Source organism: Nerophis ophidion, linkage group LG07, assembly GCF_033978795.1.
Source record: "Nerophis ophidion isolate RoL-2023_Sa linkage group LG07, RoL_Noph_v1.0, whole genome shotgun sequence".
Lineage (NCBI taxonomy): Eukaryota > Metazoa > Chordata > Actinopteri > Syngnathiformes > Syngnathidae > Nerophis > Nerophis ophidion.
The window spans coordinates 21,122,268-21,139,239 of NC_084617.1; the positions used below are offsets into that span (position 1 = coordinate 21,122,268).

General features: G+C 40.6%; 1 protein-coding gene across 1 annotated transcript in view; it reads left to right on the forward strand.

The window, feature by feature from the left end:
• The window catches only part of tbc1d17 (TBC1 domain family, member 17), a 35,321-nt gene extending 19,120 nt beyond the window's left edge, over positions 1-16,201 (forward strand). The window contains exons 10-17 of the mRNA XM_061905615.1: positions 5,685-5,779; positions 7,419-7,535; positions 7,604-7,704; positions 7,782-7,881; positions 7,967-8,064; positions 13,541-13,657; positions 13,730-13,816; positions 15,453-16,201. Of these exons, the coding sequence (XP_061761599.1) occupies positions 5,685-5,779; positions 7,419-7,535; positions 7,604-7,704; positions 7,782-7,881; positions 7,967-8,064; positions 13,541-13,657; positions 13,730-13,816; positions 15,453-15,623 (886 nt within the window). The 3' untranslated portion in view covers positions 15,624-16,201. The remainder of the gene's footprint in view (positions 1-5,684; positions 5,780-7,418; positions 7,536-7,603; positions 7,705-7,781; positions 7,882-7,966; positions 8,065-13,540; positions 13,658-13,729; positions 13,817-15,452) is intronic.
• The last annotated feature ends 771 nt before the right edge of the window (positions 16,202-16,972 follow it).

The window sequence follows — 16,972 nt, forward strand, 5'->3', positions numbered from 1 at the left end:
CATATGTCGGCATAAGACCCCAATTCAGTAGTGTACACAATTTTGGAAATAAAAGCTAAAAGGTGCTGTCCACGTTTGTGGCCACTAAGGCCTTTAGATGTTTAAGGCCTACTGAAATGAGGTCCATTCTATGTGTCATACTTGATCATTTCGCGATGTTGCCATATTTTTGCTGAAAGGATTTAGTAGAGACCATCGACCATAAAGTTTGCAACTTTTGGTTGCTAATAAAAAAGCCTTGCCTTAACTGGAAGTAGCAGACAATGACGTCACCCGTGTGAGGGCTCCTCACATCCTCACATTGTTTATAATGGGAGCCTCCAACAAAAAGAGCTATTCGGACCGAGAAAATGACAATTTCCCCATTAATTTGAGCGAGGATGAAAGATTCGTGGCTAAGGATATTGATAGCGAAGGACTAGAAAATAAAAAAAATAAAGTTAAAAAAAACAAAAAAGGCGATTGCATTGTGAGTGATTCAGATGTTTTTAGACACATTTACTAGGATAATTCTGGGAAATCCCTTATCTTTCTATTGTGTTGCTAGTGTTTTAGTGAGATTATATAGTACCTGATAGTCGGAGGGGTGTGTCCACGGGTGTCTTGACGCCAGTCTCTGAGGCAATTAGTCACGGCAGCAGCAGCACGACAAAAGTTCCGATGATCTCCAGTAAGAGGCGACTTTACCACAATTTTCTCACCGAAACCTGCCTGTTGACAAGTGGTCGGGATCCATGTTCGCTTGACCGGAAGCTTCACTTCCGGGAATTTTAAACAAGGAAACACTGTGTGTTTATGTGGCTAAAGGCTAAAGCTTCCCACCTCCATCTTTCTACTTTGACTTCTCCATTATTAATGGAAGAAATTGCAAAAGATTCAGCAACACAGATGTCCAGAATTCTGTGTAATTGCGCGATGAAAAGAGATGACTTTTAGCCGCTAGTAGTGCAGCGCTAATATGTCCCCTCCAACTCGAGACGTCACGCGCACGCGTCATCATTCCGCGACGTTTTCAACCAGAAACTCCGCTGGAAATTTAAAATTGTAATTTAGTAAACTAAACTGGCCGTTTTGGAATGTGTTGCAATGTTAATATTTCATCATTAATGTATAAACTTTTAGACTGCGTGGTCAGTAGTAGTGGGTTTCAGTAGGCCTTTAAAGAAAGGATAATATCAATACTACAGTGTTAATGGTCTCTAGAGGAAAATAAACCAAGTAGATACTGTTCAGTATCGTGGCCACTGATTGGCTAGGCGTCAGGCAGCTTCCAGTCCCGCCTTTACAAGTGTCAAGGTGAATATGTGGCTGTTATATCATGTCCAAAGAGCTCTCATGATGTTCGAAAAAATATATTTGAAAGCTTTTTTCCGCTTTAGCTGTGAAAATATTAAATATATAGTACAAGATTCAAATTTATTTGCTACGATTTGGCCCCGGAACCAATAAAAGACAGCTATCCCTCCGGTCTGCCACTCCTGGTAGCTCAGCCAACTCCTTGTTAGCTTGGTTAACTTCCTGCACTACCTTTCTATTAGCTTGGCTAACTTCATGGTAGCTTGTCTAACTTCCTGCCTTACCTTTCTATTAGCCTGGGTAACATCCTGTTAGCTTGTCTATCTACCTGGCAGCTTGGCTCACTTCCTTGTAGATTTGCTAACTTCTTGGCTAATTGGCTAATTTCCGGCGCTAAATTTCTATTAGCTTGTATAACTTCTTCCTGGTAGCTTGTAAAACTTCCTGGTAACTTGGCTAACTTCTTGGTAGCTTGGATAACTTCCTGGTAGCTTTGCTAATTTCCTGCGTTACCTTCCTATTAGCCCAACTAACTTCCTGGTTGCTTGGCTATTTTCCTGGTTGCTTGGCTAACGTCTAGGTAGCCTAGCTAACTTCCTGCGGTATCTTTCTGTTAGTCTGGCTGACTTCCGGGTAGCTTGTCTAAGTTCCTGGTGACTTGGCTAACTTACTGCACTACTTTTCTATTAGCTAAGATAACTTCCTGGTTAATTGTCTCATTTCTTGGTAGCTTGGCTAACTTCCTGGTAGCTCTGCTAACTTCTTAGCCGCTTGGCTAGCTTCTTTGTACCTTGGCCAACTTCCTGCGCTACCATTCTATTAACCTGGCTAAGTTTCTGGTTGCTTGTGTAACTTTCTGGTCGCTTGGCTAACTTCCTGCACTACCGTTCTATTAGCCTGGCTAACCTCCTGGTTGCTTGTATAACTTCCTGGTAGCTTGGCTAACTTTTTGGTAGCTTAGCTAATTTCCTGTGCTATCTTTCTGTTAGCCTGACTTTAGCTTGGCTAACTTTCTGCGAGGTTGTCTAAGTTCTTAGTAGCTTGACTAACTTACTCGTTGCTTGTCTAATTTCTTGGTTAACTTTCTGGTAGCTTTTTAGCCGCTTGGCTAGCTTCCTTGTAGCTTGGCTAACTTCCTGCGCTACCATTCTATTAGCCTGGCCCACCTCCTGGTTGCTTGTATAACTTCCTGGTAGCCTGGCTGACTTCCTGGGAGCTTGTTTAAGTTCCTGGTAGCTTGGCTAACTTACTGTGCTACTTTTCTATTAGCCTGGCTTTCTTGTTGGTAGCTTAGCTAACTTCCCACGCTACCGTTCTATTAGCCTGGCTAACCTCCTGGTTGCTTGTATAACTTCCTGGTAGCTTAGCCAACTGCCTGTGCTATCTTTCTGTTAGCCTGGCTAACTTTCTGCGAGCTTGTCTAAATTCCTGGTAGATTTGCTAACTTACTGCGCTACCTTTTTATTAGCCCGGCTAACTTCCTGGTTGCTTGTCTAATTTCTTGGTTAACCTCCTGGTATCTTTGCAAACTTTTTTGCCGCTTGGCTAGCTTCCTGCGCTACCTTTCTATTAGCCTGGCCCACTTCCTGGTTTCTTTGTATAACTTCCCGGTAGCCTGGCTAACTTCCCGGGAGCTTGTCTAAGTTCCTGGTTGCTTGGCTAACTTGCTATCCTACTTTCCTGGTAGCTTGGCTAACATTTTGGTAGATAAGCTAACTTCTTGTGTTATTTTTTAGCCTGGATAGCTTCCTGGTAGCTTGTCTAAATTCCTGGTAGATTTGCTAACTTGCTGCGCTACTTTTCTATTAGCCTGGCTAACTTCCTGGTTGCTTGTCTAAATACATGGTAGATTGGCTAATTTACTGCGCTACTTTTCTATTTGCATGGCCAACTTCCTGGTTGCTTGTCTAATTTTTAGGTTAACTTCCTGGTAGCTTTGCTAACTTTTTGGTCGCTTGGCTTCGATTGCTTTATTGAAACTTTTATTAGTAGATTGCAAAGTACAGTACATATTCCATTTCAACTTGTTTAAGTCAGGGTCCACGTTAATCAATTCATGGTTAGCTTCCTTGTAGTTTGACTAGCTTCCTGGGCTACCTTTCTATTAGCCTGACTAATTTCCTGGTTGCTTGTATAATTTCCTGGGCGCTTGTCTAAGTTTCTGGTAGCTTTTGGGTAAATTACTGGGCTACTTTTCTATTAGCCTGGCCTACTTCCTGGTTGCTTGTGTAACTTCTTGGTAGCTTTGCTAACTGCTTGGTAGCTTAGCTAACTTCCTGCGCTGTCTTTCTGTTAGTATGGCCAACTTCCTGGTAACTAAGCTAATTTCCCAGTAGCCTGGCTAACTTTCCGGCAGCCTGGCTAATTTCCTTGTAGCTTGGCTAACTTTGTGCACTACCTTTCTGCTAGCATTGCTAACTTTCTGTTCGCCTGGCTAACATATTGGTAGCCTGGCTAATTTCCTGGCAGTTTGGCTTGCTTCCTGGCAGTTTGGCTCGCTTCCTGGTACCTTGGCTAACTTCCTGGTTGCTCTGCTAACTTTTCGGCCGCTTGGATAGCTTCCCTGTAGCTTGTCTAACTTCCTGGTTGCTTTTAGAACTTCCTGGTAGCTTGGGTAACTTTTTGGTTGCTTAGCTAACTTCCTGCGCTATCTTTCTGTTAGCTTTGCTATCTTCCTGGTAGCTTGTCTAAGGTCCTGGTAACTTGGCTAACTCGCTGCGCTACTTTTCTATTAGCCTGTCTAACTTTGTGGTAGCTTTGCCAACTTTTTGGCCGCTTAGCTAGCTTCCTTGTAACTTGGCTAACTTCCTGGTTGCTTGTATAACTTCCTGTGCAATCTTTCTGTTAGCCTAGCTAACTTCCTGGTAGCCTGTCTAAGTTCCTGGTACCATGGCTAACATACTGTGCTCCTTTCATATTAGCCTGGCCTACTTCCTGGTTGCTTGTATAACTTCCTGGTAGCATGGCTAACTGCTTGGTAGCTTAGCTAACTTCCTGCGCTGTCTTTCTGTTAGTATGGCCAATTCCTGATAGCTTAGCTAATTTCCCGGTAGCCTGACTAATTTCCTTGGAGCTTGCCTATTTTTCTGGACTACCTTTCTGTTCGCCTGGCTAACGTATTGGTAGCCTGGCTAACTTCCTGGCAGTTTAGCTCACTTCCTGGCAGCTTGGCTAATTTCTTGGTAGCTTGGCTAAATTCCTGGTTGCTTGCATAACTTCCTGGTAGATTGGCTTAATTTTTGGTAGCTTAGCTAACTTCCTGCACCATCTTTCCGTTAGCTTCGCTATCTTCCTGGTAGCTTGTCTAAGGTCCTGGTAACTTGGCTAACTTGCTGCGCTACTTTTCTATTAGCCTGTCTACCTTCCTGGTAGCTTTGCTAACTTTTTGTTCGCAAAGCTAGCTTCTTTGTAGCTCGGCTAACTTCCTGGTTGCTTCTATAACTTCCCGTGCTATCTTTCTGTTAGCCTGGTTAACTTCCTTGTAGCCTGTGTAACTAAGTTCCTGGTAGCTTGGCTAACTTACTATGCTGTCTTTCTGTTAGCATGGCCAACTTCCTTGTAGCTTGGCTAACTTTTTGCACCAGTGAATTAGTGAAGTGAATTATATTTATACGGCGCTTTTCTCTAGTGACTCAAAGCGCTTTACATAGTGAAACCCAATAACTAAGTTACATTTAAACCAGTGTGGGTGGCACTGGGCAGAATGGGTAAAGTGTCTTGCCCAAAGACACAACAGCAGTGACTAGGATGGCGGAAGTGGGACTAAAACCTGGAACCCTCAGGTTGCTGGCACGGCCACTCTACCAACCGATCTATACCGCCCCACTATTTTTCTTAGACTTAGACTTCCTTTTATTGTCACTCAATTTTAACTTTACAGTACGGATAAGAACAACATTTTGTTGCATTAGCTCATGGTAGTGCAGGATAAAAGAGCAAAAAGGTACAGATATAAATAAATAGATTCCTGTACAGATAAATATATTGCACTTTTGCATATGCATCCACATTTATGGATATTAGTTATATTGTCTTTATATTCCAGCGAGTTAATCCATTTTGGGGGGGAATTGAATTTTGCTAATATTGTTAACTTTCTGTTAGCCTGGCTAACTTCCTGGCAGCTTGCCTCACTTCTTGGTAGCTTGGCTCACTTCATGATATCTTAGCTAAATTTCTGCTAGTCTGGCTAATTTCAGCATTTCTTAAATTTTCAGCATTTTTCTTCGGCAGCACCTTGCCAATGTGTGTGTTTTGACTTTTTCATAATTTGATGATTTTGTTTAGTGCGCAGATTAAATATCCTTATGACAACATTTCAAACAAATGGAGGATGTATCCACAAGTAAAGGTGTACACAGAAATATGTCAGTGTATCCCGTCTGCAGTGACGAGTACTTCAGGATGAAAGTGCAGTGGAAGTCTGTCAGCGAGGAGCAGGAAATGAGGAACTCGCTCCTGAAGGGATACAGAAATCTGATTGGTGAGTTGTGCTGGATGTCACGCAAAAGAAGTGTGTGTGTGTGTGTGTGTGTGTGTGTGTGTGTGTTTTCGGGCAATGCTTACTTAATGGGGACATAGCTCTGTTTACACAGTCACCTTTAGGGGACAAAAAAACAGGTCCCCTAAAGCAGTGGTTCTCAAATGGGGGTACTTGAAGGTATGCCAAGGGGTATGTGAGATTTTTTTTAAATATTCTAAAAATAGCAACAATTCAAAAATCCTTTAAAAATATATTTATTGAATAATACTTCAAGAGAATATGAATGTAAGTTCATAAACTGTGAAAAAAATACAACAGTGCAATATTCAGTGTTGACAGTTAGATTTGCTGTGGATATGTTCCATAAATATTGATGTTAAAGATTTCTTTTTGTGAAGAAATGTTTAGAATTAAGTTCATGGATCCAGATGGATTTCTATTACAATCCCCAAAGAGGGCACTGTAAGTTTATGATTGCTTCTATGTGTAGAAATCTTTATTTATAATTGAATCACTTGATTATTTTTCAACAAGTTTTTTGTTATTTTTATATCTTTTTTTCCAAATAGTTCAAGAAAGACCACTACAAATGAGCAATATTTTGCACTGTTATACAATTTATTAAATCAGAAACTGATGACATAGTGCTGTATTTTACTTCTTTATCTCTTTTTTTCAACCAAATATACTTTGCTCTGATTAGGGGGTACTTGGATTAAAAAAATGTTCACAGGGGGTACATCACTGAAAAAAGGTTGAGAACCACTGCCCTAAAGGGAAACCTTTTTAAATAATAGTCAGATCCATTCTGAAGATGCCTGAGTGATTTTTTTTTAATTATTATTTTTTCCTTAGGCTGACATTTTCATACAGCATGATTATAAAACATTATAACCTTAAAGTACGATTCACATTCAGAATGTTCCATCCTTCTATATATGGCAGTTGGAGTTGCAGACAACTTCATTACTGCCAAATAGCAGTTTTCAGTAATGTCACAGAAGATGCAGAATTTGCTTTAACATTTAAGTGGTGAAACTTCCTATAAAAGGACAGCTGTAGTGCTGCATTCTGAGGATCATGTCTTATTTAATTTGAACTTTTTTTTTTTTTTTAGTGGTCCTCTGTAGTCACGTACAAATTTGTGTGAATTGTGCAAAATTATTTAAATTTGGTCCCCATGAACCATATTAACTCTTTTTCCCCAGGGTCCCCAGTAAGAATGATCAGCACATTACTTCCATCAATCCAGAGATTTAAAGACGTATATGAGCTAACTGGGCAGTGGCCATTTTACCTCATTTTTTTTATGCCTCCACAACCTGTAGAAAGGGTGGTCCCCACAAGTCATGATCAAAAACTTGGTCCCCATTCCAAATGATAACCAGTGTGTGTGTGATTGATTGATTGATTGATTGACTGATTGATTGATTGATTGAAACTTTTATTAGTAGATTGCACAGTTCAGTACATATTCCGTACAATTGACCACTAAATGGTAACACCCGGGTGTGTGTGTGTGTGTGTGTGTGTGTGTGTGTGTGTGTGTGTGTGTGTGCGTGTGCGCGTGCGCGTGTGTGTGTTTGCGTGCGTGCGTGCGTGCGTGCGTGCGTGCGTGTGTGTGTGTGTTGCGTCATAGAGCGAGACGTCAACAGGACAGACCGACACAACACCTTCTTCTCTGGGAACGACAATCCTGGCCTTGCTCTCCTCCATGACGTGCTGATGACCTACTGCATGTACAACTTTGATCTGGGTGCGTGGTGGGAAGCGTCCGTGCAGACGTGCGGCGAGACCCCAATTGACTTTTGACCCCGTCCACAGGGTACGTGCAGGGAATGAGCGACCTCCTCGCTCCTCTCCTGTTTGTCACCCAGAACGAGGTGGAGTCCTTCTGGTGTCTGACGGGCTTCATGGAGCTGGTGGTGAGCGCTCAAAAACCGGACGTGTTGAATAATCTCTTCCTCGTGAGTAAACGTAAAATGTCCGCTCCGCTCTGTAGCACCACAACTTTGAAGAGTCCCAGGAGGCCATGAAGCAGCAGCTCCTTCAGCTCAGCATCCTGTTGAAGGCTCTCGACCCGGAACTGTGCGACTTCCTGGGTGAGTGCGCTCATCTTTTCACAGTCCAAACTAAAACTGTCAAATAAGAAATGAAAATATTTATGTATGATTTGTATTTATTTAGATTCTCAGGATAGTGGCTCTCTTTGCTTCTGTTTCCGCTGGCTACTCATCTGGTTCAAGAGAGAATTCTCCTTTGAGGACATCCTCCTGCTGTGGGAGGTGAGCTCGCTGTAGCGTGTACAGTCACAACATTAGGTACACCGGGGATCCGGTCCGTTAGCTTTATCCAACATTCATTTTGTATTTGGGGTGTCCAGATTCTACAGCGATGTCCGATATAAAAAAAAATACAGGTAACAGATTCTGTGACAGGGGTGTCCAAAGTGTGGCCTGTGGGCCATTTAGCATTCCAATATTAGCATGCTAGCTTTTTTTGCTAGAAACCTAAGTCATGTGCTGAAAGATATAAAAATCCCATCAGTCGGCATCCCAGTGAGAGCAGGCATTGTTGTGTGGGTCATTGTTTTATTATATAGGTACTTTGTGTTTCTCATTTCGCACTTAGCAAAACTGCTACTTGCTGCTTATTACTCAGCTTCTAAAACTTGTTGCCTGTCCTCGGTAGATTCAGGCTCAAAAATATAACGTTCTGATTTTTTGTCCCAAAGTAGTCTTTTTTTCTCTCATTAAGTCTGACCTATTTTATAGTTGTCAAAGGGAAAATAAAATGTTGCAACATGAAGAAAAAAATGATGATGCTTAAAATGACCAAAATAAGTAAATATTACATTTTTGGTATTAATTTGCCTGTTAGTATGTTACATATACAGTCTACTTACAGTGTTTGTATAAAATATTGTTGGATCTAATCCCCATTACTTGCATTGTTAGCCGCTTTTTGCTTGTGTTTTTTTTACGATTTACAATACATAAGAAAGAAAGACATACGTGCCTTGTCTTACATGATTGAATGATAGACAAAATTCCCGCCAAAAAGTGCCGTTCCCCTTTAGGACATTAACACCATGGACAAGTTACACTCTCCAGCAGTGGACCATATTAATGAATTGATAAAAGATTGTTTTATTTTTAAGTAAATATAAGTATCCATCATATTCTCTTGTCGTATTAAGCTCCAGTGTTTCCTGTTTTTATGTTAGAAGTTTTATCCAATCATAATTGAGCTAGGTTGTTGCCAGCCGTGTATGAATTCTGCCAGAGGCCTTCTGAATCAACATTAGCGGCGGCTGTGCAGTGTAAACGAACGGAGGACATACAGTTGATAGACAGTGTCAGATAGAAAAATTTAATTTAAAACATTTGTACGCACGTACCACACTTAAGACATTCAGTATATCAGTATGTGGAATTAAATAATGGAATGGACTAAGCAAAGAAATCAAACAACGTACAAATATGATTGAATTCAAGAAACTCTTCAAACTTAAAGTGTTTACAAAGTACAAAGAATAGGAACCATGATAAACATTCTGAATTTATTTCATCCATCCATTAATTTTGTAGATAATCGTATTTATCTCACCATATGAAATATAACTTACTTTACTAATCATTATTTATTTATGTTTATACTTATGGAGTATATTGTGAATAAATTGAGAACAAGAAGTGAACAGAACTGTTAGCAGCTGCAATTTAAAGGAAAAGGGTAGGATTAAATAAGCTCCGCTTCTTCCTACTCCTTTTCGAACATGTTGAATAGAGAAACTGGAAATTGTGACGTATCATGCTGTATGCATCCATGTTTGAAATCAACTCAAACAGTTGCGATAGCCAATCAGACCGTAGCCAATCTAGGTAGCCTTACGTTAAACATGACTGAGATTGGATACTCACTTATCACTCCCAAGTGAATATCCAATCACGAGATGCGATTTAGGAAAGCACGAAGTGGCACCACAGCCATACTCGGCCAGCGGAGAAATCAGGGGTGCTCACTTACTAAACCCACAAAGGAGAGCAAAACGTTGAGTAGGTGCCAGATATATATTTGCAGTGCCATTTTCTAGAAGGATATTTAAAGAGAAACCAGATTTTGTGAGACAAGGTCGGCCCATCCTGGGCAGTAAAATGGTTTCACTGTAATCGACCAACTATGATAGGTATCACCAGCACAGTGGTTCTCAAATGGGGGTACGTGTACCCCTGGGGGTACTTGAAGGTATGCCAAAGGCTATGTGAGAATTTTTTTAAATATTCTAAAAAAAATAGCAGCAATTCAAAAATCCTTTATAAATATATTAATAATAGATAGATAGATAGATAGATAGTACTTAATTGATTCCTTCAGTACTTCATATACTTATACTTTATATAATAATACTTCAACAAAATATGAATGTAAATTCATAAACTGTGAAAAAAAAATACAACAATGCAATATTCAGTGTTGACAGCTAGATTTTTTTGTGAACATGTTCCATAAATATTGATGTTAAAGATTTATTTTTTGTGAAGAAATGTTTATAATTAAGTTGATGAATCCAGATGGATCTGTATTGCAATCCCCAAAGAGGGCACTTTAAGTTGATGATTACTTCTATGTGTCGAAATCTTTATTTATAATTGAATCACTTGTTTATTTTTCAACAAGTTCTTTAGTTATTTTTATATCTTTTTTTCCAAATAGTTCAAGAAAGACCACTACAAATGAGCAATATTTTGCACTGTTATACAATTTAATAAATCAGAAACTGATGACATAGTGCTGTATTTAACTTTTTTTATGTCTCTTTTTCAGCCAAAAATGCTTTGCTCTGATTAGGGGTTACTTGAATTAAAAAAATGTTCACGGGGGTACATCATTAAAAAAAGGTGAGAACCACTCCACTAGCATATACGGCATCGGAATGGTGTTAAAAATTGTGATCAAATATTTTATATCTTAATTTTTTCACATTTAATATGTTTATTACAAATATTTTTTTATTTTGACACTACCACATAGGATATGTTTTAATTTGTTGATGAATTTTTAAATGCGCTGAAAAATAACCCCTTTTTGTACACCATTGAGGTGATCCAATGCCCAATAGTGCGCTTGTGTATTTTTGGGTAGTATTTCTCTAGCCATGGTCATGTGGTGACATGAATTATGGTATTTTGAGAGGTATTTATTGAAGTGGGGCATCACTGAAGGCCTAGGTGGGAAACGCAAGGCCCGCCACTAATCTCTAGTGAACCTAATAATGTGGTCCCGATACCATTATTTCGATGTTTTTCTAAATAAAAGGTACCACAAAAAATGGCGTTATCGGCCTGATTTTAACAAAAAATCTTACAGTACATTAAACATATGTTTCTTATTGCAGGTTTGTCCTTAATTAAAATAGTGAACATACAAGACAACTTATCCTTTATCTGTAAGTAAGCAAACAAAGGCTCCTAATTGAGTCTGCTGACCTATGCAGTAACATATTGCATATTTATCATTCTATTATTTGGTCAAAATTTTTAAGGACAAGTTCAGAAAATGAATTATTAATCTACTTGTTTATTTACTGTTAATATATGCTTGATGTATACTCTTAACATGTTCTATCTGTTAAAATGTAATAATCACTTATTTTTCTGTTCTTTGATACTTTACATTAGTTTTAGATGATACCACAAATTTAAGTATCAATCCGATACAAAGTTTTCACAGGATAATCCATCCATTTCCTACCGCTTGTCCCTTTCCGGGTCACGGGGGGTGCTGGAGCCTACGTCAGTTGCATTCGGCCGGTAAGCAATTACACCCTGGACAAGTCGGATCATACATTGGTCATATTCAAAGTCCTCATATGTCCAGGGACGTATTTCCTGAGTTTATAAACATAATATAAAAAATGGAAAAAAAGATTTTGTGATGCTAGACAATATCGATGTAATCATAGAAGTATCAACTAGATACGCTCTTGTACTTTGTTTCATTACAGTAGATGTCAGGTGTAGATCCACCCATGGCATTTGTTTACATTGTGACACCAGTGAGCTATCGTACCCATGGCATTTGTTTACATTTGTCGCCATGGAGGCGAGGATTAGTGATTTAGAAGTAGCTAGAACACTGCCGACTGCGGCTGGACTTTATCCGCTAGTTAGCTAGCCATGTCTTAAAGCACCCCTTCCAGTTTCAGTGTTATAACTTCACCTTTATCTTTAGTTTTTAAGCCAAAATGCGTCCATTCTCACTTTTCTCTCCGTACACTTTGTCTGCTTGTAAGTACTCTGTGATTGTGCGCTGTCGAACATGCTCCTCTGCCCGTAAACCAGCAATGTCACGACGTGACGAGGGGGCTGGGGGTGGGGAGAAGACCGGTACTTTTTAAAGGCGGTATAGTACCGAATATGATTCATTAATATCACAGCACTATACTAATACCGGTATACCGTACAACTCTAGAACCTAACATGCTAGAGATGCGCAGATAGGCAATTATATCATCCGCAACCGCATCACCAGAGTCGTCGTCCACCCGAACCGACATTTTATCAGGACCGTACCCGCCCGCTGAAATGCATCAGGGGTCGGCCGCCTTTACCACTCACAGAGCTATTTAAACCTGTTTCACAGAGTAATGATGACAATTGGAGCCGCTAACGTTTTCGCGACTTTCCAATAGCGTTCATCCTGAAGACAAGAATATGGGCGTGCTGTGAAGCCATTGCCTTAGACACCTTCAACAACATGTACGAACCGATTGTTGGTCCGGCAACATGTTGTGTGCAGCTTCCGCAATTACACGTACAAGATTGAAAGGCATACTGGGTGATACAGAGTACACTAATGGTTGTGATATAAACAACTTTAACACTTACTAATATGCGTTACGCTGTGAAGCCACACAATACAAGATTGACAAACACTTTTCGGGAGAACATCCTCCCAGTAACACAACATGAACGCAACACAACAAATACCCATAATCCTTTGTATCCGTGACAAACCCTGAATATATTTTACACCCACGCGCCCCAACCCCGCCCACCTTACCGACGCACGGGGGGTGGGGTGTATAAAATAGTCAGGAATTGTCATGAATACAAAGGATTCTGGGTATTTGTTGTGTTGCGTTTATGTTGTGTTACTGTGAGGATGTTCTCCCAAAATGTGATTGTCGTTCTTAATTGGTGTGGCTTCACAGCGTGGCGCGTATTACTAAGAGTGTTAAAATTGTTTATATCACAACCATTAGTGTACTCCGTGTCACCCAGTATGCCTTGCAGTCGTGTGCATGTTGCAGCGGAAGCCACACTCAACATGATGCTGGACTGACAAGCAGATCGTACATGTTGTAGTAGGCGACAAAGCCAATGGCTTCATAGCATGCCCTAACACTTATTATCTTGGTGACTGCCGGCAGTCATTCCAGAGAATAATAGCGTCTCCTATTGTCTTCTTCGCTTTATGACACGGGTCTTAAACGGCTCTTTGAATGGCAAAGGATACCGATCCCAGAACCATGTATATCAAATATTTCCGGATGGTTCAACCGCCACCCGCCCGAACCTAATTAAAATCAATTTTTTCGTCATGTCAACCGCCCGACCCGCAGTTTATCCGCTGACTCCGCGGGTGAGACCGCAAACCGCGCATCTCTATAACATGCATATTTTGGTACAGTGGGAGGAAGCTGAAGTACCCGCAGATATTAATATTAAACAATAATGATAATATTTGCTTCCTCAGGTGATGTGGACTCGCCTGCCCTGCGACAACTTCCACCTGCTGATCGCCTGCGCCATCCTGCAGTCGCAGAGAGGAGAGCTGATTGGCTCCGACCACGACTTCAACACTATCCTAAAAGTGCGTCTGCGCGCCCGAGACACCACAGTGTCGCCCTCCTCTTCATCTTCCTTCTCTTTCTTTGCCGTGCAGCACATTAACGAGCTGACCATGAAGTTGGACCTGCAGAGCATGCTGCGTGGAGCTGAGGCCATCTACCTGCAGCTGCTGCAGTGCAAGGTGAGCATGAGGGAGGGGAGATACGGCCTGAAATCGGTATCACAGCCCTATAGATGCGGGCTGTTGGATTTCAAGGAGCACTTATTCTTCTGTTGTTTAGGTGGTACCACAAATTTGGGATTTGATCATACCAATCGTTCAATTTTCATCACAATCAGACAAAAACACAGGATTGCAGGGTATAAATATCAATTCAAGTTATTTCCTTATTCTCTTTTATTACAGACAAAATTTGGAGCAAAGTCAATAGTAAACAAAAAATACAATTGGCTGTGATTTCAATCCTTTGGATTTTGCCCTTAAAGTCTTCCCTTGTCGAAGAACTTATTTCCAAATTTGTAAACAATAACAAAAGCAGCAAAAATTATTTTGTGATCATACAAAAAATTGCCGGAACCACTGTGGTATCGACCTGATACTGATACTTGGTATCGTTATTTGTGTTGATTTGCCTGGCCCTGTTTACATTCAGGATTTCTAGCTTTGGAGTTAACATGGCTTACAGTATCCTCCTGTGGTTTGTATTTTAGCATTTTTAGCTATACCTCATCCTTGTAGGAAACATGCTTTATTTCATTTTTGATCGCAATTGTAATCAGACAAAAACACAGGACGGCATTTTGATAATATCAATTAAATGTTTAATTTTTTTTTTTTTTTCATCACATACAGTATTTTGAGCAAAATAAAGTCAATAATAAACAAAAACTACAATTGGTTCTGATTAAAGTGTGTCCAGGAATGTATTTCCTCGATTTGTAAACAATAACAAAAGTAACAAAAAACTATCGCTTGTACCACTGTAGTATCAACCTGATACTGGTACTATTCTTGGTATTGTTACCGCAGCCCGCCTCTGTTTACATTCATAAGGTTTAGCTTACTGTATCTTCCTACTGTAGCATCTTTAGCTATACCTTGTACTCCAGTGATAATATTACTTGTAAAAAATACATTATTTGCTACTATATAGTGAGGGTTAGTGACTTAGAAGTGGCTTCTTACTGTGAAAGGATGTTAGCCGCCAGCTAGGTTGTGCACTTTGGACACACCTCCTATATCGTCTACATCGCGCAACCCGAGTGAGAAGCCACACAAACACCAGCTAGCACTAAACCATCGTTGCCACCGACAAGTGAGCTAAAATTAGCAAACATTCGCTGGTTTTGCTACAATAGATTAGTAATAAAGGCTGAAGAAGATGGCATCCATTGTGGGGACCCTCAGACAAACAAATCAAACACGTGGGCGTGTACAGGTGTACCATGAATTGATTAACGTGGACCCCGACTTAAACAAGTTGAAAAATGTCCTCGGGTGTTACCATTTAGTGCTCAATTGTACGGAATATGTACTGAACTGTGCAATCTACTAATAAAAGTTTCAATCAATCAATCAAGCCATAGGTCGAGAAAATTCCAGCACACCACACACACCTGTGCTTCAGGTGTATATTTTTGTTCATTATTTCTTCGGTCAGTGGTCAACAAAGTAAACAAACAGTTTTACATAAACAAACAGTTGTACATTCATAAATTGAAAATGTTACGCGGGGCAGGCTTGATGAGTAAGCCCCGCCCCCTAGCAGCCGTAACCTGATGGCCATCCTTCCCGGCGTCTCCCCTCTTCTCTCCAGGAGCTCCCCCTCAAGGTGCAGGAGGTCCTGGGCCTCTACGTGCCGTCCAGCTCCGAAGACGAGAGCTCCGACTCCCAGGCCAGCGAGACGCAGCGTCCCCTCGGCCAATCGTGTGACGCCGCATGCGCTCCTCCCTCTCCCCCTCCTTCCCCTTCTCCCCCCCGCCCGTAAACCAGTCACCAAGAAGTGTGTGTATCACCAAAAACATTAACTACAAAGGCCTCTGAGGAGACTCTTTTTTTTGTTTGTTTGTTTGTTTGTTTTTTTAATATGGCGGACGCAGAGCAACAGCCAAACACAGAAATGATCCAAAACAAAAAACAGCATTATAAAAACATCACAGGGAAAATATGTTTTTTTTTAAATTTTGCATAATTTTTCTTTTTTTATTCTTGCTGCGATTATTTTATGCTCTTTTTTTTTTTTTTTTTTTTTTGGGATCATTTCTGTTTTGCGCGTAGTTCCTGCTGTGCGTCAGCAGCAGGGGGCGATGTGGAGTCACGCCCGCGAATGTCACTGTGCTCTCTCTCTCCTCCTCATCCTCATCCTCTCTTTTCCATTGATGCTGCTCCTATACGTGGTCTTGTGTGTTTCCTACAAAGGGAAGAAGACGTTCATGAAGGACTTTTTGCGTACTGTACGATGGAGCCTATGCAAAGTATGATGTGCATGCCTTTATAGAGTTCACATTATTTTAACCTTCTTTGCCGTCTGCTCGTTACTACCGAATAAAAAAGGTTGATGAAGAAGCAACGTCTTATTTTAAAAGATGAGGTCGAGGTCTACATCCTGGAACGACCCTCGAACACCTGACCAATGACAACAAAGTAGGCGCGGCCATACAGGGAAAAATGCAGATTTACTACTTTATGCAGTATTAGATTAAAATAAATTGATTACAGGTCATCACTGGAATCCGATATTGTTTTTATGAGCAGTTTTTTTGCTGCACTTCCGGTACCGTCACAGTAAAAGTCACACCAGAGCCAGCATTTGTAAGACGTCAGAACAGGGGTGTCCAAACTTTTTCCACTGAGGGCCGGTGCCATTTTGATATTTTCATTTCCAAAACCAATATGTATACAGTATTTCCTTGAATTGCCGCCGGGGCGCTAGTTAATTTAAAACCTCTTCTCACTACTGCGCTTACCAAAGGCATGCGGTAAAAGTAAGCATGCGCTAATTATTTTAAAACCTCTTCTCACTCCGGCACTTACCAAAGGCATGCAGTAAAAATGTTAATGTGATGTAAGCTTGGACCTTAATTCCTACTGAATAGATCTTAATCTTCTTCCCTTTATGTGATTTCAAATTACCGGTACTGAAATCAGCCTTCTCCATTTTGAAAATGATGACAGGGGAAGTGTCACTTGTGACGTCACAAGTTTGACCAGGCGGTAATACTAAGCATGCACTAATTATTTTGGGAAGCGAGTTTGACCTGGCAGTAATTCAAGGCAGGCGCATACTATATGCCCTGCGGCAATTCAAGGAAATACGGTATATATATTTTTTTAATT